This window comes from Pempheris klunzingeri, chromosome 2 (assembly GCF_042242105.1).
Source record: "Pempheris klunzingeri isolate RE-2024b chromosome 2, fPemKlu1.hap1, whole genome shotgun sequence".
Lineage (NCBI taxonomy): Eukaryota > Metazoa > Chordata > Actinopteri > Acropomatiformes > Pempheridae > Pempheris > Pempheris klunzingeri.
In genome coordinates, this window is record NC_092013.1 from 20231342 (window position 1) to 20254337 (window position 22996).

At 42.8% G+C, this 22996-nt stretch overlaps 2 protein-coding genes across 3 annotated transcripts; both read left to right on the top strand.

The window, feature by feature from the left end:
* Window positions 1–465: 465 nt before the first annotated feature.
* On the top strand, window positions 466–11965 carry phtf1 (putative homeodomain transcription factor 1). The gene is made up of 17 exons (XM_070838453.1): window positions 466–905; window positions 1113–1241; window positions 2717–2773; window positions 2861–2930; window positions 3055–3213; window positions 4424–4604; window positions 4861–4981; window positions 5750–5941; window positions 6117–6362; window positions 6550–6678; window positions 7168–7437; window positions 8169–8300; window positions 8414–8500; window positions 8770–8925; window positions 9066–9161; window positions 10135–10260; window positions 11171–11965. Exons 2-17 carry the CDS (start codon window positions 1206–1208, stop codon window positions 11189–11191), a joined length of 2079 nt encoding a protein of 692 aa, XP_070694554.1. The 5' UTR covers window positions 466–905; window positions 1113–1205; the 3' UTR covers window positions 11192–11965.
* Window positions 11966–13493: 1528 nt separating this feature from the next.
* Window positions 13494–21827, top strand: pfkfb2b (6-phosphofructo-2-kinase/fructose-2,6-biphosphatase 2b). 2 transcript variants are annotated; one of them, XM_070839991.1, is made up of 15 exons: window positions 13494–13605; window positions 13982–14078; window positions 15030–15096; window positions 15299–15373; window positions 16144–16200; window positions 16332–16456; window positions 16679–16886; window positions 17145–17291; window positions 18365–18469; window positions 18853–18982; window positions 19080–19142; window positions 19253–19317; window positions 20124–20291; window positions 20988–21010; window positions 21692–21761. In XM_070839991.1, the coding sequence occupies exons 1-15, from the start codon at window positions 13494–13496 to the stop codon at window positions 21759–21761; spliced, it is 1512 nt and encodes a 503-aa protein (XP_070696092.1). The 2 variants fall into 2 exon arrangements, with proteins under 2 accessions (XP_070696092.1, XP_070696084.1); XM_070839983.1 differs by lacking the exon at window positions 20988–21010 and having other exon boundaries at window positions 21692–21827.
* Window positions 21828–22996: the final 1169 nt, after the last annotated feature.

Below are 22996 nucleotides of genomic sequence, written 5' to 3' on the forward strand. Positions count from 1 at the left end.
TGAGATGAGAATTTATCCTCAAGAATTGTTGTGTGAATTGTGGGAGAGGCTTTCAGACAGAATTCAGGCAGCTATCTGGAGAGTTAGTCAGCTATATTTTACAGATAAAATGAAAATGTAAAGTGTGGGGTGAAACAGTTCAAAAATTAGGGCAGTTGGGGCAGTTGTATTTGGATTGGATATTTTTGAGAAATTAATCAGAATAATCTATAATGAAGTCTAATGTCTAATAAACCTTCTCCTGTCGCGCTCTGATTGGCTGAATTGTTGGACTAACTTCAGGAAAAATAATGAGGGAGGTAAATTGTGTCCTCATTAATGACTTTCAGGCAGCACTTTCACTCGATTAGTCTAAAGTGCGACTTGCTTCACCACTTAATTGTTTATATTAACATTTAGAACGAAAATTGTTGACTCACAGTTAAAGCCAGTGAAAGCGGTTTAATATCGGTCAATTTGTCACTACGGAAAAGGGCTCCGGATGAGCCTGAGCGAGCGCGAAGTCCTCCTGAGAGACACTGCGCAGGGAAAAATGTCTCCAGCCATAGCACAACAAACCCCGGAAAAGGGAAGCGGAAGAAAGATCCTGATGTTGAAATGTTAAACAAGAGTGAAGTTGGCGAAGTGCAGAATACAGTAAAACAATCTTATTGGCAGGTAGAAGCGTGGCCGTGGAGAAAACATTTGACAAATGCAACATTTACAACTCAGTAATCTCGTCGAAAAGTTGCAGTTGACACAAAGCGCGTAGCTGCTCGGCAGCGGCACGTTTAGCTGAGCCTGACCAGAAGACGCTGCTACGCCCCTGAAACTGATGACAGCGTGTTTAAAGACCAGTTTGTGATGCTTACTGCAAGAGTCAGTGTCCAGTTTGAGCCCAATCAGCCCGTGCTGGTTTATTACAGGTGGGTGACTTCTTGCTATCTCATGCTAGCGGACAGCTCGTGTTAGCTAGCCGTTACTTGTTAGTTTAACGTCAACAGCGTTGCTTCACAGTTAAAGTTCACCGCGACACAGTTAACTTCACACTTGCTTTATATCGTTGACGTTTGTCCCTCACTGTGTTGCCTTCATGCCAGGTTGACTGTGTCTGTGTGTGTGTGTGTTTTCAGTGAACAGATCTGGACTTGTGCCCAGTCCTCCCTCTGCCCTGTGCTCCTCTTTGTGAAATGACCTGAGTCCGACTTCACTGGTTCCAGCATCCGATGACAATGGCCAGAATAGCCTGGTATCAAGAGAAGGTGAGACACGATGTTCAGTCACCTGCAAGGTGAAGAAGTGGGTGGGCCTGTTTTAATAGCCCACAGTGAAAGTGAATGTGTGGCACTAAGATAGAGATGTATAAAAGAAATGTGTGATTTTATCTTGGAGACAAAGGTCCAGAGTCAATAAATAGCAGGTGTTCCCAGATCATGCTCTAGATCAAGACTGAGATTTATTCACTTGTTCGACAGGAACACTTTGACGTTGATCAACTTTAGTCAGTACATTTTCCCCTTTTCCTGTTTCCCTTGCCTGGTTTTTATGAGTGTGTCCCAGTCAAACAGAGTTGGTGAAAACTACTAAGGTGTGGCCTGTTCAACAGGTTACCGTGCGTGGAAACATTTAGGGCAGGGATGTCAAACATACGGCCTGTGGGCCAAAACCGCCCCCACCAGAGGGTCCAATCCGGCCCGCGGGATGACTTTGCAAAGTGTAAAAATGACAGAGAAAACATTAACTGCTATTTCAAACGTGTCCACTGTTCAGTTCCAGATACGTGTGACTAAATGCTTTGTGCCTTTGTAGATGCACTGTGATCTGTGGGTTGTAACGCACACAAATGATAAATAATGTTGGTGAAATTGCACTTCCAGGTCGTTCCTGATGTTTTGTAAAAAGATAGTTCATTAAATGTGAACATTTTCAGAATGTACTTGTCCTTTTTTGCACTAAAACAAAGGGAAAAATTTGGAGTTGTCGTTATTTCTAGGTTATTATGCTGTGATTTTACTGGTCCGGCCCACTTGAGATCAACTTGCGCTGCATGTGGCCCCTGAACTAAAATGACTTTGACACCCCTGATTTAGGGGGATATTTATGGAGCCTGACAGGCCACGAGACCGTCAGGGGTGTAAATGTTCTGCGTCACTGTCATTTCTCATGAGCCCAGCTGCAGTTTGTTTGATTTGCATAAAACATCAATAAGTTGTGATGCGAGGCTTTTTAAGTCACCCGCTGATGTGTCTGAAGAGCAGCGGAGCGTAAAAGAAAGTGTTTTCTGCCAATGAACCTGAACTGTTAGAGAAAGTTCCACATTTTACTTTTGAATGTATTTGCAATAGTTTATGTAGATCTATTTTGAGATGTCCATATTTGTCATGGTGATATCTATAAAGCTCTTCGTGTGCTATTCTTTAGTTCCAGATCGATACGTAATGCAGTTTTAAGTAGATGCATTTCATAAACCCAGTTTATCTGAGGCAGTTTTGACAATCATATATATGTCGCAGCATTTAGGTGTGTTTTAAGGTTCCCTTTGACTGGAATAATTTGATACTAAGCCCAAACATGCAGTTTTAAATGGTGTCACTTTTCTCTATTGTAACTGGGAAAAACCTGGTGCAGTAAATATGGACTGACTCAGGTTGATTAAGGGTCACAAATCCTTAGCAAATACCCGTAGTGGTGCTAAATGTGAAGGAAAATGATTTTGAAAGTTCTGTTGTTGCTACAGATCGGAGCCTATGATCAACAGGTCTGGGAGAAATCACTCGAGCAGGCGGATCTAAATGTAAGAAACCTAAAATACTAAAAATCAGTGTTTATTTATGTTGTGTGTTACCACTAAATTCGAAAACACCACTTGCCATTCCTCCAGGGTTTGGACAGTAAACCAAAGAAGACCGGTCACATCAAGCCAGACCTCATTGATGTCGACTTAGTAAGAGGTGAGAGTCGATGACAAAGACTAGCTCTCCACCTTGTGTTAGTTTGATTTACAATATTTGCATACACACACACACACACACTCACACACTATCAAATAAGTTTTTTGACCCCCCCTCCCCTCAGGATCAACATTCAGCAAAGCCAAACCAGAAAGTCCCTGGACCGCTCTGACTCGGAAGGGCCTGGTCAGAGTGCTGCTGTTCCCGTTCTTCTTCCAGTGGTGGATCCAGGTGACCTCCCAGTCCATCTCCTCATGCATCCTCGTGCTGTACTTCATGCAAGGTCAGCTCACCATTTCTAATCTCACTTCTACTCATACTGGAGCTGTGTGACTTTCTCTGACAACTGCCCTAAAATTGAAAATGAACTTAATGGCAGGAACCCAGAGTAAGTAACAGGCCTCACATACCATGTTGTCCTGATATTATTCACAGTCACGAAAAGATCTGCTCATTCTTGTATCTTATTGAATGTATCATTACATCACTTGAAGAATTCCTGATCCCTGTGCTCGTAGTTCCACAGAGAGGGAGGCAATAAATTAACATACAGGACATGCACACTGAATCATTAAAACTAAGTAGAAAGAGAAAATGCACACTTTACACACTGTGGCTGCTTTTAAATATGGATGTGCATTTCAAGCAAAAATACTATTATTATTAGATTATTTGAATAGTTCACCCCCTCTCCTCCCATCCCACGCACACATGCCACTGGTGCCGGGAGATGCAGTGGGCGTAGCTCGTTCAAACTTTGCTCCATTGTTGTTTATACTATCAGCCGATTTTTTATTTTTTATTTTTTTCGCCTTTATTGCTGAAACACGCTTTACTTGTGGCAGAACTACACGTTTGAATTGGTGAGGATTAAAGCAGACATTGATTCGATCACTGCCCACAACATCTTCCGTCCACCCAGACGAAGTGCCGCAGCGGGAGGGGCGATCGCCCCGGGAGGAGAGGAGAGAGAGGCTGGATCAGAGCTAAGCTAATGCTTCTAGCTAATGGCCAGTCGCAGGAAGCTCGGCTGAATGAAATGGGACTCAAGCTACCCAAACAACGAAAAATCAAAGACTGTTGTCTGTTGGCTGTCCGTTATAATTTAACGAATGCTCGATCCCTACTTTTAACAAACACTTTCATTGCAGGAGTGACATTTTAAGCGTGTTTTAAAACATTTCAGCTGCTGTAGTAAAAATCCTCAAGATGTGAGATAAAGGATGTTTGGATTTTCTCTTTTGACTGCTCTAAACCATGGAGAAATACTCAGCCATTACAGGAAATAAATACAGTGTATGTGTTTTTGATGTTTAGTCACTTCAGTATCTCCATTTTTCACAGTTTTGCATTCAGTTTGTGCAACAATAGACGTGTTACCAATCACAGCTTAACAACACAGAAAGACCTTATTAGTAAGCATGAATTTTATCATAATGGCTCCCCTAAGAGACCGTTTTGTTTGCTGTTGCCAAATGTTTTGCTCCCCTCAGTGGCAGCAGTGGCGCTGTACTTCGAGGTCCCTGGGGCGAGTGCAAGCGAGGTGTTTGGGCCCATGTGTCTGATGCTGCTGCTGGGTACCGTGCACTGCCAGATTGTGTCGACTGAGTCCAGCCGGTGGCCCTCGGGCAGTCCAGCTGCCAGCTGCACCACAAGCCCTGCACGCAGAAGGAGGTGGTTTGCTCATTGTTAGGCACTGCACACTCATTTGCCTTTACCAACACACTCTCACCTCTTGGCACAAACATAAACTCCTGCATTATGCACACAGGCAGACCCAGAGAATTTTGATCAAGTTATTCTGTGCACTAAAGCCTCCTTGATACTCTCAATAATTCTCCCACTCCTGTGGTTTTAGCTTATTTTGTAATGCCTGTTTTTATCTACAATCTCTCGCCTTGGACGGTTATTTTTGTTCTGTCTCCTGCAGGCCAAGGAAGGGCAGAGGGATGAAAAAATCAGAAGAAAAGAATGACAGCGAGGACACAGAGCAGCAGGGGCCCTGGCAGTGTGAAGAAAGCCAGCGATTATACAGGAACGAAGAAATGAGGGTACAGTCACTCATCTCACTATTGTGTATGAAACAAAGGAGGAGCCAGCCTGTGTTAGCAGTAACAAGTAATTATCAGTCACACAACAGTCAATAAATACAGGTTGGCTGAATTGGAAACGTAGTTAGAATTAGAGTCCGCAGCATCATTTGGTGTCTTTGTTTGTTGTTTGTTTGCTGTCTCAACATCCATTTAGAGGCAGATTGATTGTTACCTTAATTAGCCTCGATTCAGCAGAAAAATGGCAACAATATAGCAGAGATTAAGTTGAACACCTGAATCTTCAGTGCAATCAATTACCGTCCCCGACTTTAACCAGATCTCATATTCTCAACTCAATGTTGTCTTTACTCAAGGGGCTACTGTATTGGAGTTCGTTAGATTGTCAGACGGTTGTTTTGTTGATTTCCTGTAGTGAAGGAAAGCCGCTCTTGTCTTAAGGTGTTTAATCTCACTCCGTTTGAACAAAATGTACATTCAGCTGCTTTTTGGCGTACGTACAAATGCATTCACGTGTAGCTAAATCTAGCTCTGCTGTGGGCTGGTGTGTACAAATTTGTGTGACTGTAAAATTGTTTTCATGACTGGAAAACAAAAACTGTCAGCCACCTTTTTAGAAAAGCGGATTAAAAATTAAAAGTCCATCAAACAGGAGTCGGCTGAAATACAAACGTCACTCGGGAAGGTTGCCTCTTATTACACCATGGTGCTATGGTCTTGCTCTGCAATACATCTTTAAGGTGCGTCTGTCTTGGTGTTGTCTCACAGACCGAAAGAAAGTCAGGATTTGGGGCATCCGACGAGCTCTCCAGTGAGGAAGAGGAGGGGATACAACCAGTGGAAGAAATTCGTCTAATCTCTCATCAAGACAGACATCCTGGTACAACTTTGCCGACATCTGCACCAGTGTCTTCTGTCAGGAAGAGAAATCAAAAGTTTAGCCCCACATTAAGACCTCAGGTAAGCCTCACTGTTACACCGTGTGCTAATGGAACTACAGTTAGATGTGCAGGATGTTTTTATTTTTTTAATATACAAGCATTCAATTATTGCAGAGGTTAGGTACAGACAGTTTCTAATGTAGAACAATCATTTAAGATTGAGTACAGCTGAACTCTGTACATACTGAAAACAGGAAGGGAGCGGGGCTTCCATCAAGGTGAAGCCTCGAGAGGTGGAGCGCCTCAGGCCGAGCGTCGGCTCTCGCCCTGCCTCCGACACCGATGACACACTGTGGGAGGAGCTACTCCAAGGGCCAGACTCCGCCTCCACGGGGAGCAGCGACAGTGAGGGGAACGGGAGGTACACCGCTGGCATGGCGCTCCCACAAACCACCACTCTCAGCAGTGACGACGAGAGCCTACAGCAGGGGATCACCGGAGTAAGATCACCAAAAAACTGTTCTTCGACTCTTTTTGTCCAGAATTTCAGAATGTAGATACGTCTTTATGTTAATGTTATGTGTTCTGACTAATGTTAAATGTTGTAATATTTATTTGATAAAATTAGCGGCATTTTTTACATGCTGGAAACTACCTGTAAACTTGTTTTTTTTTTATTCTTTTCAGAGCCAGCTGTCTTGGCTGCAAGCATGTCACCCATCCAAGGACCGTGTCAGTGCCATAATATGGGAGCAGGGCGAGTGTAAGAAAGCAGACATGTCAGTACTGGAGATCAGTGGGATCATCCTCACACGGGTACACATTATGCTTTTTATGTTCTGTGAGTAAAGATTGCTTATACAGGCCAAACAAACTGGGTGTCTCTAAAATCCAGTCTTTACACAGACTATCTTGTGTTTTCCACTTTGCTCAGTCACATCTGCAGTGTCTGTAGTAGTGCAATGCTTGTAAAAGTGGCAGAAAATAGTGTAATTATAATTAGAGCCATTTTCAGTACTAAAATAAAGTTGCGGATAAAAATTAGAATTCACTTTTTACGTGATTCTAAAGACGCCAAATTGTAATATTCTCACTCTGTTGAATATTTAGCTGTCAGACATAATCACTTGTCATTATTAGCAAAATCCTACACAGACTGTATTTAGCTAACAGTCTACAGCTAGCACAGTGATGCTGCCTGACTAAATAGACTGTCAAGAAGACTAGTTGCTGTAGCTTTAATCAGCTAACAATATGCAGCATAGTAAGTCTCCTGTCCCTCCCTCTCGGGTGTCTTATTCACAGGTGAAGTTGGTGGAGCAGGGTATGGGTTACCTTGCTCTTGGTGGGCTGATGACCGCCACCCTGGCACTGCTTCCCTTTGCCTTCCACCTGGCCCAGCACCTGGACATGTCGAGCCTGGGCTCCCTGACCCTGGCAGAGTTGGTGGAAATGGTGGTGGGGACGCCTGATGCTAAGGCCTGCGCCTTTTTCTTTGTCACAGCGGTGCAAAGAGTTTGCCTCACGGGGCTGTTCTTCTTCATGATGTGTGTGGCCGAGAGAACGTACAAACAGGTGAGCAGAGACTTTGTTATGTCTTTGTTATGCGTCATGTCTTTTCTACTTGTGCACCAGAGTAATCACAATAATTTAGGTTAAAACAGCTTCCACATTAACCCTTTGAACCTTTGAATTCAGTCCACCTTCCTAGGTTATCAGTATCTTAAATAAGTGTCCATAAATATTCTTAGATATCATAGAATAAAATGCATTCCATATAACTTCAGCTCTTACCTCAAGTTTGTTTTCAGTAAGTTTCATAGTTACAGTGCAAAGAGGAACTTCTAAATGGCTAATCTGGCATGATCCAAATTATCACAATTTGAAGAAATATAGTGTAAAAAGAAAAACAGAGGTCAAGCTATAGCCTACAGCAAATTCTCTAATTCCATGGCATTGCTATGCTTCCTACTTGTATCCCCCAAAGCATTATGGGAACTTTTCCAAACCACAGAACATCAGTAATCCAAATAAAGGTGCTGAATAGGGATGTCAAAATCAAGTCAACGTGGGCCCTTACATCCCTTTTTAAAGTGATGTACTTAAATGAAAGCAGGTTGTACTCAGCTCCTCCACACTCATCAGTCTGTTTATTCACTCCTGTGAGCTGGTCCTCCCTCTAGTGGCGGTTAAGAGGTGGTTTCTACAGACCGCACCCAGAAACAACATCACCCACCTAAATCTCAGCAGGAATTCTGTCAAGAGCTTTGCATCTCTGACACCGTGTGTCCATGTTTCCCCAACAGAGGCTCTTATTTGCCAAGTACTTCAGCCACCTCACGTCAGCTCGCAAGGCCAAGAAATCTGAGATCCCTCATTTTAGACTGAAGAAAGTCCAGAACATAAAGATGTGGTTGTCACTGCGCTCTTTTCTCAGGGTTTGTATTCTCCCCCGTGCTTTCATTAATGAGAGTTGTTTCATCACTCCACGGTTGTCATGGATATGCCTTTGTTTGTAATGATGTGTCACTGACTTGCTTGGTCATTGCAGAGACGAGGGCCGCAGCGCTCCGTTGACGTCATCGTCTCCACTATCTTCCTTCTAGCGCTTTCCATTTCATTCATCATTTGTGCCCAGGTCAGTCATATCCGCTGGAACAGATCTGATCTCTTCAGGGAACACAAATTTAATAACGTTGTTCAAAGAGTGCGAGCCCTGCTTAGAGATGAAATGACAAGATGACAGCTGCAAAACATGTCAGCATCTAATCATATTACGCAAGTGAAGATAATCCAGAAAGCTCAGATTCTGAAATATATTTTAGAAGCGCTGCTTAATAACGGAGAAATCTTAATTTTTCACAGCAATAAAGTGTTAAAAATGCTGTTGTTTTTGCCTGTCCTCAGCTTCTGCACAGCCACAAGACATTCCTAGAGTCTCTGACAAACTGGGAGCTGATGGTGTGGGCCTCCTCCCTCATCCTCTTTCTGTTACGGCTGGCCACGCTGGGCTCAGAGACCAACTGCAAATACAGCAACTCCTCGGTGCTGCTCACTGAGCAGGTAAAAACACACCGAGTTACAGGTTGTTATTTTTCAGCGGTCAGCACTATCAGCTGATTCGTAGTTGGCAACATCTGATGCAGGTTTAAATAAATTACCGTGTATTTATTGTACAATTTACTGTGTGTTCCTGGTTGCAGATCAATTTGTATCTCAAGATGGAGAAAAAGCCCAATAAGAAAGAAGAACTCAGCATAGTGAACAACGTTTTGAAACTGGCTACAAAACTGATGAAGGTGAGCAAAATTTAACTCCTTTGTTTTACAGCTTCCTGATGATCTAATCCTGATTATCCTATTTTAATATCCCCTACAGAGTGGATTTTCCCGAATTACTGCAGATATTCCTGCTGGTGGAATCTACAGTACTCCACCAGCAGAGCCAAAACTATCCAGTCGCACTTATTTCCCAAGTTTAAAATACTGTAAATACTTGTATTTGAACTATTTTAATCCCATCAGAGTATGAAAGAAGGCAGCATTTTTACAATCATTTTTTCTGTGTTTCTTTTTATTAAATTATTTTAATAATGACATTTGTGTCTCAAAAAACTATTTATACCTGACTGCATACCACAGCTGCACACAGCATTTAACAAAAGTTAAAAAAGTCGGAAAGAGTTATTTGACAACTGAGTTGTTTTTCGTAAAGAAAAGATGTATTTCTAAGGAAACAGAAACACTAAAAATGCCTTTATAGGTCTTACAAATCGAAAACACTGCCCAAAAGATTTAACGCAGAACAGCATCTAAATTACAAGTGAAAGTGATGCTTTATCCTCTTTGCCGTGTAGAACATAGATGTCACTACCTCTAATAGCTCACATCAGTCAATCAGAGCAATGTGAGGGCTTGACTATGAACTGCAGTGTTCCTAGTTTGAGTCCAGCCGGGTACATTCGTTGTATTTCACATCATCATTCAGTCATCTCTTTACTGGCGCTTAATAATGTTCAATTTAATCTCCTTCTGTTCATCACTCAAGATTTGCCTTAAGACATTTCTAATAACTTTGCACTGAGGTAGAAATTGAATTTGATTGTATTGTAATTGAATCGTATTATTTCTAATGAAGGCCCAGTGGAGCTATTTTTGCCAATGTCCTTTCATCCAGAGGAAAAAAAAATCCTGGCTTTGACCCTTCCCTGCCTCGGGGTAGGGGTTCCCATGTGGTCAAGTTCAAATAACGTCCCCCTCTCACCCTCCCCAGGAGTTGGATACTCCGTTCAGACTGCTGGGTCTGACCGTGAATCCTCTGATCTACAACATCACCAGAGTGGTCATCCTGTCCGCTGTGTCTGCTGTGGTCAGCGACCTTTTCGGCTTCAACATCAGAGTGAGTCTGATCTCTGCTGAATGTTAAAAGCACCGCTCCTTGGGTCCTGTGATCATGGTGCAAGACGTCAGAACAAAATAGATGAAACGTTTTACACGTCAAGTTGACTTAACTCATCACATAAAGCACTATTCAGCCTGTGAAAACAGTTGCATTATGTCCTCTGTAAAGTTTTTCTTGGGCTTAGTGAGCACAAACTTGGGTGCTTTCTGGTTAGGAGCATTTGTGGGAAACAAGATCCATTTTTCCAAGATTTTGTTGCTTAACTAGACACTAAAAGTCATGGTATCTTTGCTTTATCTGCTGGTTAGCTGGTGATGCCTTTAGTTATAAATACTGTACAGTGATGAGCGTCAAAGTGTCTTGAATAAAGGCAGGAAGTGCGCTAATTTGCTTTCTTGCAGATTGCATCGACTGTACCATCCTCACGTCCGTTGCATGAAGTGCGTAGCTGGAGCTGGAGGCTGTTAGCCTAGCTCAGCGTTAAGATTGGGAAAACAGCCAAGCTGAGTTCAGAAATATTCCCTCCAGCACCTTTAATCAACCCCCGACTTGTAGTTTTTACATTTCTGTGTGTGTATGGGTTGAACAAAAGCATCATGTTGATCAGTGATCGTTAGAGATGCTTGTATTTGCACCTTTGAACCTTGACTCTTTTTGCTAAGACAAGCTGAATTTAGTACTTCCCGGTTTCAGCGCCATGTTTATTTATGTCATGAGATTGTTAGCAATCAAAACTCCACGCAATAAAGTGAGTAAGCATACCTCCCAAAATAACGAACTGTTCCTTTAATAAGGGATGCGCCACAGTAGGTACTGCTGCACCCGATTAGGTGTTAGTGTTGTTCTGTAAGACGTCTGTGAATCTTCTTTTTTAATCTAATGAAAGTTTTTTTTTCTCTTTTTCCAGCTGTGGAAAATTAAGTCTTAATGTGAAAACGGCAAACCACTATGAGTCGGACACTGGAGACCAGAAGCTCCCCGTGTCTGCTGCAGAGAAGCCTCTCATCTATGAAGAAAGTGCAAACCTACTGACGGTTCGGTCGTTGTTTGTGCCTTCCAACCGAAACTTCCGGCTCTTGAGTTTCATCAGTCATTCACAAGCCCGAGCTTCTCTGACAATCGCTCACGCAGCATTACTGGCGCCTCAGCTGGTGTGGCAACACACAGTTCCCATCAGCCACACCACTAACCCAGTGCCTAACCTCTGACCCTTGAATGTTCCTCAGTATGTGATTAAATATAGCGCTGAGCTGAGGTCCGAGATCATTTCAGGCTTCTGCGGCACCCAGATCTCCAAATGTGTCCTTTACAGATGTGTGGACACAAAGTGAGATGTAGATGCAGAAGACGGTGATGGTAGTTTTAGTCCTGATGTTTCTCATCAGTGCATTAGTTCAATTAACTGAAAAACAAGCTAAGCGCTTTCTAAACCCGGTAAACAAAAATGGGCGACCTGGCTGCATTAAATGAATTTTCACAGGACTCGGCTTCGATCTCGACCTTTTTGTACTATTTAAGGAGGAAACATTGTGATTGTAAGTAGGCTTTATTTATTTGGGGTTCTGTTTCAGCGCTTAAACTTATAATGGTACCTGTACGTCTCGGACCACTATCTGCCTTTTGTATTGAGGACCATTGTTGAATAAGATGACTATGCAGAGTGGGCAAAGTTCTGCTTAAAGGAAATGTTTGATAGAGATGAATAAATGTTTTTCATCCAAGAATGTTGCCATCATTTTGTGTTTTTTTTTCTTTGCACACTGGCCTGCAGCTCATCCTCTGCAGGGTCTCATGAGTTAGTCATATTGGGTTGCGCGTTGACGTGCTCCGCCGTGGATCTATTATCAGCGTTACGGTAGAGAGGGGTGGGGGTGGGGGGGCTGGCGTAGAGGCACACCTCCAGCTTGGAAGGACATCAACCGGCCGAGGAGGCACCTCAGCACCAAGGACAGGCCGAGCACACCGGCTCCTCCGGCCGCAGCGTCGGGCGCAGACTCCGGGTCCTGCAGGTCGTGAGATCCCAGAGCCTGCGGGGTGCAGCGGACTCAATATTCGCCTCTCGACCGGGTAAAATGCCGAAATAAACCAAACGATCATGATGCTGTGAGACACGCAGTCAGCGTGGATTATGTTTGAGGCGGATGATGTTACATATTTGCATGACAGATGTAGCTCAGTGTCGCATGAACTCAGCCACCAGTCAGAGAGCAGATGAAAGCTCAGGCTGCTCCTCTGCGGCTTTGTAACCACACTGCATTTGGCCAAGAGGATTTTTTTTTTTTTCTTTAAGAGATGTGGCAGCGCCTTTCCCCCTCATCCTTTGCCCCCCTTGGTTGCATCCTTAGGTGTTACCTGGGAAACACAAAGCCATAAGATATTTTTTGAAAATGCAGCCTTTTGTGTGCACGGTTCTCTTCTGTCTCCGATGAATGAAAGCAATGCATGAAATGTCTGACTCCTCTGTTTCAGACCAGCTTGGACAATGTTGTTCTGAGAAAGAGAGCTGATTGTGACTCAAACAAGACCCCCAGCATGTCAAGCACTCAAGTAGACAACGGCTCTGCAAACTCAGCAGAAGCCAAGAAAACAGACGTGAGAGTGCAGGAGAAGAAATGCTGTAAGTCCAAGTTTCTCACAGTTTGATCCGAGCAAGTTCTTCCGCATGCCTGATTTTTTAAAGGCCACAGGTGCACTTGTAACATAAGATCCAGTATTGTTCACTCCAGGTTGGATTCACACGTTTCTAAATCACCTCTCTGGCGCCCTGCTGCTCCTTCATTTGGGCTCCAACCTGCAAAAGACAAATGAAAAAGTGAATCTCTGCAGGCAACAAAGAAACAGATTGTGTGAAACCTTCTGTGGTTTCCACTGTCCTGAAGAAAATTGCCTTTCTGTCCCAGGACGTCTCTTATTCTAATTTCTTGAGATTGTGTCTTTGACCCCAGTCCTCAGATGATATTTGTGTCTGAAGAGACTATTATTTTTGTCCAGTGCACACATGACCAAGGCTACTTGTCTTAAACCTGCTAGGATGGCAACACAGTCCACATCCATAAATATAAATGTCTTAATTTCTCAAATTCTCTGCCTGTTATGCAGCATTTTTTTTGTCATCTCTTATCATGATTAATAGTGGAGGGCCAGACTTTATTTCCATACAACTGTGTAGAGTTTCTATTAACGTGCTTGACAAATGTACGCCTGTCTCCCGTGTAGCATGGGCTTCCTATATGACTAATTCTCCCACAATGATCGTGATGATCGGCCTGCCTGCAAGAGGGAAGACCTACATGTCAAAGAAACTCACACGTTACCTCAACTGGATCGGAGTCCCAACCAAAGGTAGAGCATGAAATGTGACAAAGCCCCGTTTTCCCTCCCGAGTGTCTCTCAAGTTATATGCCCATATTTCAGATTCTAATTAATAGCACCATCTTGTCTCCAACTTTTCTTTGCTACATGGGTGCCGTATTCAACCCAGAAGTACAAAGTACAGTATAATGTGGTTTGCAAAGAGCAGTTCTGTATTCATCATCCTGGTTTTATGAAATCAGGTCATTAAGATGTTGATTACAGGTGATATTACAAACTGTGTTTTTTGACTTCCAAATACTTTCCAGTGATGGTCTAATAGTTGTAATTATTGCTTATGAAAACGACCTCACTGCTGAGTCGAAGCAAACACACCAAGTGTTAATGTCATTTGTTCATTTTGCAGTGTTTAACTTAGGCGTGTACCGCAGAGAGGCTGTCAGAGCGTACAAGTCCTACGATTTCTTCCGCCACGACAACGAGGAGGCCATGAAAATAAGGAAGTAAGTTCCATTACGTGGGATATTAACATTATCCATCTAACATTAAAGGAAGCTGCTGCTGCAGCAGCAGCAGCAGCATCTGTGCCGTCTGAGTGTTACATTTCCCCCAGTCAACACGGGTCTGTTTTGTATTCTGCAGCCTCCACTGCTGCATCAGTGACTAAGCTGTTTTTTGGGCCAACAGTCGATACTCAGCTGGGGTCAGCGCAGTGTTCAAACTACCTTAAACTGGCACTGATCTATACTTAATGTGCACACACACAGACACATCTCATGACTGAGTGACACACTAGTCAAATTCTTGTGTTTATTCGTTTGCATTCGGATCAACCGTGAGTCTAAATACCTGATGCTCGCTCATGTGGGGATTCTTGAATCCTTAATTTTGAATTCTTGAAGCGTTGGGTCTCTCTCTTGTTTGGTCTAGACCTGCTCTTTATGGAAAGGGTCTTGAGATAACACTAGTATAGTAGGCTCTATGTAAATAAAGCCTGATTGATCGATTAAATCATAAAGAATATAACTATCTCTGTCCGGGGTTTTTTGAGGTTCGTGACTTTCGCGACAGTGTGAGACAGTGTGACAGGCTCTCGGCAGCATCCCAGTGCTGAATTGTGACCTAGATATTAAACAAGCTGCTGCTGTCACTCTGAAGTCGACATAAGCTCACCAGGGTGTTGTGTGTGTGTACCCAACCACGGTCTAACACAGACTGAGACTTTTTTTGCTATTGGAGGTATCAGCTGGGTGGGGTTAAAGCAATAATTGACATTTTACAATTGATTTAGAATATAACACGAGGACCAACTCATTTCCCTCTCACGCACAACACACACATGCAATGTACACGAGGATTTCTGTGAATCAGATCATGGCGACGCTCTTAGAGGGGGTGGTTTGGTTGTTTTCTCTCTCTCTCTCTCTCTCTCTCTCTCTCTCTCTCTCCCACAGGCAGTGCGCCCTGGTAGCTCTGCTCGATGTGAAGGCGTACCTGACGAAGGAGGGAGGTCAGATTGCAGTGAGTCCTCTCTCAGCCGTTCTGTCCGTCTGTCTGTCTGCCTGCCTGTGTCTCAGTGTTGGCTAGTTTCCAAATGCTTTAATTAAAACATCCAGAGCACAACTTCATCCTAAACTGTCATACAGTCCATTCACCATGAAATGCCCACGCTAAGCACGAGAAATATTGTCTTCATTTTTCATCCTTTCCTTCTTTTTATTAGGTGTTTGATGCAACAAACACAACCAGAGAACGGCGAGACCTCATTCTAGCCTTTGTGAAGGAGAATGCATTCAAGGTAAGGTTGGTTAAGTTCACGATATGTTTCTGTTTTGCAATTATCGGATCTTTTGGAAATTGGACCCTGATAATTAAATATGCAAACAGTGCATGGAGCTGTTTCCTGGGCTAAAAGCAAGACTGCCTAACCTTCGCCACTGTGGCCACAAGTGGCTCAAAGATAATGGCATTTTAAATTGGCCTTCGTCTTCCAAGATTATTTAGCGTTGAGAGATATCATCAAGCTGTATGCTAATGTCAGTAGAGCAGAGCTGCTTTTAAGGCATCAACATGGGTGTCTCTGACATGCCTGAGTGTGGTGGAGCAGAGGCACAAGTAGCAATAAGGTCAGCCATCATACTAGGATCCATCGCTTAGTTTAGAAGTAAGGCATCCTGTGGGGGGGTTTGACCTCTGGTAGCGGCAGGTTTTGAGGAGTCGTGCCCATTTTGATTGTAACTCCTTCTCATGCTTGAGGACACACATGCATGTGCAAGACAATATGTATTCCTGCAGCAAGTTTCATGCTATTCCACTGATTTTTCCAGTAATGCACCAAGAAACGTAGCAAAGTGCCAGGAAACATAGATGTAGACAGTGCAGGTTCCAAAATATTCAAAAATCTCTAATAATCTGGTGCCAAGAGTTCCATACAATTCATTTTGGGAAAGAAAACTCCAAAGGATGCCTTTAATGTCTGATGAGGGACAATAGTGAGTCATGGCTTTAATTCAGTTTCACAAAGCTTTTTTCATATGTTGACCCTCTGGGTTGCCCATTTTCCAACAGGTGTTCTTTGTGGAGTCGGTGTGTGACGACCCAGAGGTCATTGCTGCTAATATTCTGGTATGATCTGACCGTGACTTCTTGTCTGGGGTCAAACCCTGTAATCTATTAATATTCACACCGTCTCTTGTATTATGCAAGAACCGCCGTGCTTGCTCACATTGTTTGAATGTGCTGAATACCTGCAACAGGAAGTGAAAGTGTCCAGTCCCGACTACCCTGAGAGACACAGAGAGAGGGTAATGGATGACTTCCTCAAACGGATCGAGTGCTACAAGGTTACCTACCAACCATTAGATCCTGATGATTACGACAAGTAAGAACTGATCACATTTTTTAATACCCTTCACTTAAAAAAAAAAAAAAAAGATTTAGATTTTTCCCTCAAAGCTTACTTTGGAATGTTTTTTTAAATGAGCAGTAAAATTGTCTGTATCTTAATAATTTGTGGAATCGGGTTGCAGGTCGCAAAGAAAACACTAGATGGCAGCACTAAACAGCTATTTGATTCACCTACATGACTCTCTGGCACCCACAGGGACCTTTCTTTTATCAAGGTGATGAACGTGGGCCGGCGTTTTCTGGTGAATCGGGTGCAGGACTACATCCAGAGTAAGATTGTGTACTACCTCATGAACATCCACGTGCACTCTCACTCCATCTACCTGTGTCGGCACGGAGAGAGCAACCACAACGTTGAAGGCCGCATCGGAGGAGACTCAGAACTCTCTCCTCGAGGGAAACAGGTGCGATTGGCCAGGTTCTCTTTCGTAATCCTTACTTTATGAACTACAAATCCAGCGTCTTCTGACAAATAGCTAAGTGGGATAAAGTGTCCTTAATCATGACCTTTATCACATTTAATCATCTCCATTTTCTTCTCTATCGACTGAACATGAAGCTAATGAAACAAAAGTACCTTTAAAAGAAAAAGGAAGTAATGATGGATAGATGACGAACAGACAGGTGCTTGGAAACCTCTCTCTGGTTCTGTCTCACCCCAGTTCTCCCATGCCCTGCGAGATTTCATTGAGGAGCACAAACTGTCGGATTTGAAGGTGTGGACGAGCCAACTGAGAAGAACCATCCAGACGGCCGAGGAGCTGAGTGTTCCCTATGAGCAGTGGAAGATCCTCAACGAGATTGATGCTGTCAGTGCCCCGTCGTCTCACATGCCACATTTTTACAACTCCAAGAATCATTACAGATTCATGGAGCTCTGACTTAGATGGACAGAAACTGTATTTTGGATGTTTTTCGTAGACACTCATGGAAAAGAGGGAGGCTTCCTAACAGCAAGTAACACAAAGCTGTCAGGCTTTTAACACACATCACACCCATCCTTGTTAACCCTCACTGGTTACCTGTGAGTTTTAGAATTGATTTGAAAGAGTTTACTGATTGTTTAAAATGACTTGCACGGTCAGGCTCCTGATCATCTGTGAGCTGAGCCCGATCGCTTCCTGAGATCCTTCAGCAGGGCCCACTAACAGTTCCAGAAACTCTGCTTGTCACTAAAGGTGGCCGGGCCTTTGTTGTTCAGGCCCCTCAACTCTATGCTCAGAGATCTCAGGCAGGCAAATTCAGTAACTTCTTTTAGATTTCTTTATAAGACTCACTTTTATCTTATGGCTTATTCTTAACTGGTGATATCTGTTATAACTTTTTATATTATTTTATCTTGTTCATATCATATGTTTTGGAGTTTATATACTTTAGTTACTTTTTACTAGTTACTAGTTACTAGTATTAGTATTATTAGTATTATAACCATTCAGCTCCTTTTCAAGCAGCATCAGAAGGAAACACAAAAGGCCTTCAATTTTAAAAGGTACTTGTCACAGAAAAGATAAAGAAGTTGTGATAAAAACCTTCAAGTCAATAAGTCACAACACTGACTGTCAATTTCAGCCTTGCAGGATCTTCATTAGGGAAAAGTATTTTTTTAATAAATGTTTATTACACCTCTGCAGTATATAGACAACATACTGGATGTGTCCAGTCTGTCCTGCTATTCTGCAGTCTGTTCAGCCTTATTTCCCCTGCATACCCGTCTCATATTAGTCTTGTTTGCTCTGCTCTTATGTTCTTGCCCGCTACGCCACCTTTGACTCCATTGTATGTGAAACTGACTGCGTTCCTCCTGTTGTTTTTCTCTCCGTGTTGAGCTCCTGCAGTCACGTGCCTTTGACATTAAGACCACTGCTCTGTTGTCCCTGTCCAGGGAGTGTGTGAGGAAATGACCTATGAGATGATTCAGAACACGTTCCCAGAGGAGTTTGCTTTGAGGGACCAGGACAAGTACCACTACCGCTATCCAGGAGGAGAGGTGACCTGACACACTTCTCCCATCCCACACTTTTGCTCAGTTACTTGGGTTTCAATAAACTGAATTTATCTTAAAAGACCTTTTTTTTTTTTTTGCAGAAGACAGTTAGAGAAGGAAAAGCACGGGTGTAAATAATCAAATTAATGATGGCTGCGTACCATTTAGCTGTGGTGGTTTCAGTGTCCTGGTATTGTGCACGCTGCCTCACTGTCACAGCTTACTGGGCTAAAACAGTGGATCTGTTTCGCTCCGTCAGATCACCAACAGCAATCTTCTCCGCTTTAATTCATAGTTCTAGTAGTAATTAGTAATTAGTTAGTTATCAGTTGAATATGGCTTTCTGCAGTGAGGTGAAATCAGTCCCTACTCTACTCTTTCTCCAGTCCTACCAAGACCTTGTTCAGCGTTTGGAGCCGGTCATCATGGAGTTGGAGAGACAGGGTAACGTGTTGGTCATCTGCCACCAGGCCGTGATGCGCTGCCTGCTGGCTTACTTCCTGGACAAGAGTGCAGGTCAGATGAACGCAGGCGCTCACACACCAGTACACACACGTGCTAGATCACACCAGCAGAGAAAAAGATGTCGTATGCTCTGTTCTTCATCCCACAGAAGATCTACCGTACATGAAATGTCCGCTCCACACAGTGCTCAAGCTGACCCCTGTTGCATATGGTAGGTCTTTACCTTGGGCGAGGCTCTCGATGTTGCACCATGAGACCGATTTCCTCATAATGTGCATTTTGTATTTAAACATATTCTATCTTCTTTTTTTTATCCTCTAGGTTGTAAAGTGGAAATGTTTTACCTCAATGTGGAGGCAGTAAACACACACCGAGACCGGCCTCTTGTAAGTCGCTCTGAATCGAGCTGAAAAATCACATCGTTGCCCAAATGTGCGCTCAGCATTGTTGCATTAAAGCCTCAAATGTGATCACGCGTGCAAAGTACTTGCTTATGGCTTACTTACACGGTAATAATTGAACATATCAGCAAATCTCAACATCTAATCCAAAGTCTAACAGGCTCTTTGTCTCCTTTGTTGTGTCTGCTAGTTCAGTGCAACTGTGATGCGGTCACATTTCATCCCACATGTGTGTGAGGCTTTGCTTCCTTGACTCCCTTCCTTTTATCCCTGATTTGTTATGTCTCTTTTATCTTTAACCCTAATCAGTCAGTCTGGCTTGAGCTGTGGGCTAATGAATGTTAAGTCAGTGGTTAATTTGGTAATACTTAACCCTGAGGGAGGCTGTGGCTGATCATGCTACCCTGCTTGGCTGATCTAATCATTCCCATTGCTCTGGTTGCATCCTGATCTTAAGATTACGTGTGCTCTTTAAAAGACTGCTGTATTTGAGCTGTTAGTCCCATTTTTTTTAGAATAATTTTCCTTTCACAAGGTTTGATCTTGATTGAAGCATCGTCTCTCTGTCCTGTGCAATCAGGGACGTACTGTTACCGCTCATTAATATTTAGTGTTGTGTGGTGGAATGATGTGGTTTAAACAGTTTGTGTCACTGAAAACGGCCTCACTCGTCTGTTTCTGTGGATCCCTGCGGAGAGGAAGGCTAGTTTGCCCGGTCAGGTGTCCCCTGGGTGTTGTGTGTTCCCTTACCTTTTTTTCCTTAACACTTGCGGTGTTTCATCTCCTACCAGGGTAAAATCCCGATGGACTCTGCTCTCATACATCGGCGGAATAGTTACACTCCCTTGTCCAGTCACGACCAGGTCAAGCGTCCCAGGCTCTACAGCGCGGGCAACCAGCCCTGGCTACCGCTCGCCCCCACCCCATCCGCTCTGATGCCAGAGGGACGGCAAAGCCAAGTTAGTGCCAGAGTTACAGGCTCCCCCTCTAAGTCGGTCACCGTCAGCTGTGCCCAGTCACCCCCCCACCAAAGTTGTAACCCTGTGTTTGGCATTCCCTCGCCTCAGTTTTTGGATCCTACCGATGGTTTAGTGTCTGTGTTGAGAACGGCATACATGGAATCCATCTCTCTATCTTTCTCTCTCAGGGCATGTTTCGGCTCTTGAGCGGGTTGCTCTTGTCCGTTATTGTTGTGTCTGTGACTGTTTCCAAAGTCAGATGTTCTGTCTTGCACGACCTCTGCTTCACCACTGGGCTGTCTCCGGCTTGAATATGCAGAACAGCATGCCTACTTTTTTGCTAAGAAAAGCCTTAATTAGAATCAAAAGACACACAAATATCAGAGGCATCTTATACTACGATTAGTTACAAGTGATAATGGACACATTGTTAGCTACACACAACCTTCATAAATCTACAGTGATGATTCCACTCTTTTAAACTCAAACTAAAATTTGGAGCGCAATTTGAGAAAACGTACACACTTAGAACAAACTAACTTACAAACTTAGATCAGATGTAGGACTTTAAAAATGCATATTCATACTTGTACTTGTCTATTTGTTGGCCTTGCCTTGTGGGTACAGTGCTTCAGCCCTTCTCCACATTTCTATCTATCTCTCTCTTTCTCCACTTTCTCCAAATCTGTCTTACAGCCTCGGATAGGAAGCGGTTGTCTGTGAGTATTTTGGAGACTCTTCAGCCCTTCATTTTCTTTCCCATAAAATTCAAGTCATGTCATTGTAACCCCGTGTCGATATGTTGTCACAGTGGTGTATTTTTATGGTTTTCAGTCTTTGGGTTTCTCTAACCTTCCATTACCTTTGCACTTTAAATTACAACGAAAGCTTGCTGTCAACTCTGTTTCATCTCAGCGGCCTTATCAAGAACACACTATCTGACACTGCTTCTTTGTTAGTTTTAAAAAAATGGCTGCAACAACAGAGTAGACTTCGACTAAACTCTTTTATGATAGCATGTTTAGACACTTAGATATACTTCAAAATGCATAGCAATGTAGCTATTGTAGTGCTGCACATGTATCAAAGTATGGAAATCTGAGGGCATTTGAGTGTTATATTGTTTTTGCTGTTATTGCATAAAGTGATATGTGATGGATTATGATGTAGGGCTGATCATAAATAGGGTCAGGATGTAATTAATAATTAATCACTCATTGAGAACGTGCTAAAGACGACTGTGGTTGTTTCACCACACTTCACATAATGACTTAGTTTTTCAAATTGCACCTTAAGACCCCTTCCCGGGCCACCTGGGAAGCTTTTAGTGTCCACGAATAGGAGTTGCTGCTGTCTGGCATTAATTTGAGAATGTCAGTGACATTTTCTTTTTCTTGAAGGAGTCCCTGTGCGAAGGAATCGACTTTGACAGCCCCGAAGAAACTAGTGGCTGTGTCCGCTTCTGAGTGAAGATGAAAGCCTCTTTCTTCGTGGCACAAAATGGGCCGAAGTTCTGGGTTCAGTCATGAATCAAAAGACAGAGAGATATGCTTTTTGAGTCTTTTTTTTTTTAAGCGCAGTTTGTTTTAAAAATGAGGTCACATGGACATGAGGCCATTTTTTTTTGGTCCTCTCTGTCTCAATTTCTCTGTTTAACTTTACTCTGCATGCTGAGGCTTTGAACTGGAAGCCCTACCATTAGTATCATAAGCAAGGTCTGCATGTGCACCAAAATCAGTCAGCCAAACAAAAGAGTGTACTGTGTTTCAGAATTGGCAACTAAGTCTCATTGTAAATACTTCAGCTACATTAGCTCCTCTGTATTCCACTGAATGTAATAAGCAATGCATTATTGTGATGAAAAAACGATTTTCACTATTGCAAATAGAACATTATATGATAAAGTAGATGCTGCAAGAATATTTTTATAATACAAATCCACTCATCTACTGCACCGGCATCTTATGTCTTATGTTAGTGATTTAGTTTTGAAGGAAATTAGAATATCGAGTTTCTTTCTTCTTTTTTGGAAGTATTGTATGTTTTATGTGTTCTTAGAAAATACACCACATTGCTGGCCATAATGTATAGCAGTAGTAGATAAGGACACTTTTCCATCACAAGCTGCCATCTGCATACCTAACATATTAATCTGGTGTTATCTGTCATAATGAGCTCTAAATCCCAAATGTTCACCTGTTGATCTCTTGTTTTTCATGCCTGTGTGTACCGGGGGAGGATATTGTGCAGCAAAAGCCTAACATGATGATGATGGTATGTTAGATATTTTTACATTTGTGTTCATGTTATCATACTAGCCAAATAGTTTCATGCAGATGTATCTTTACTCCTTACATTGGCCATTTTCCACAAACAAAATCCTTTCATTATATTTGATAATAGATAGTGGTACGAGTTTCATTCTATGACTATGTGATGTTTGACTGTTGATAAGTTATTGCCCTGCTCAAAGCAGCCTACTTGTGCCTTTTTAGCAGACAATAAAAGGGAATTTTGAAGTGGCATTATTTTGTTTTTCTGTGGAAATGTAGGAGACACATTAATCTGTGCAGAACATGGCACCTTCCAAAATGGAGTGATCCAAATCTGCTATTTTATCATGTGGGACCTTCATTTAATCCTTGTCACTCAACTTGTCACAATCACTCAACTGTGAGCAGAAAAAATGACAATTAATTGTTTTT

Bases quoted from the DNA above. Each gene is read 5' to 3' on its own strand.
- pfkfb2b (XM_070839991.1), top strand. From the start codon at position 13,494: ATGACTAATTCTCCCACAATGATCGTGATGATCGGCCTGCCTGCAAGA. The intron at 16,887-17,144 runs GTGCGATTGGCC...GTCTCACCCCAG, and splicing joins TCTCTCCTCGAGGGAAACAG to TTCTCCCATGCCCTGCGAGA. The intron at 21,011-21,691 runs GTGAGTATTTTG...TTTTTCTTGAAG, and splicing joins CGGATAGGAAGCGGTTGTCT to GAGTCCCTGTGCGAAGGAAT.
- phtf1 (XM_070838453.1), top strand. From the start codon at position 1,206: ATGACAATGGCCAGAATAGCCTGGTATCAAGAGAAG. The intron at 7,438-8,168 runs GTGAGCAGAGAC...TTTCCCCAACAG, and splicing joins CCGAGAGAACGTACAAACAG to AGGCTCTTATTTGCCAAGTA. The intron at 10,261-11,170 runs GTGAGTCTGATC...CTCTTTTTCCAG, and splicing joins TTTTCGGCTTCAACATCAGA to CTGTGGAAAATTAAGTCTTA.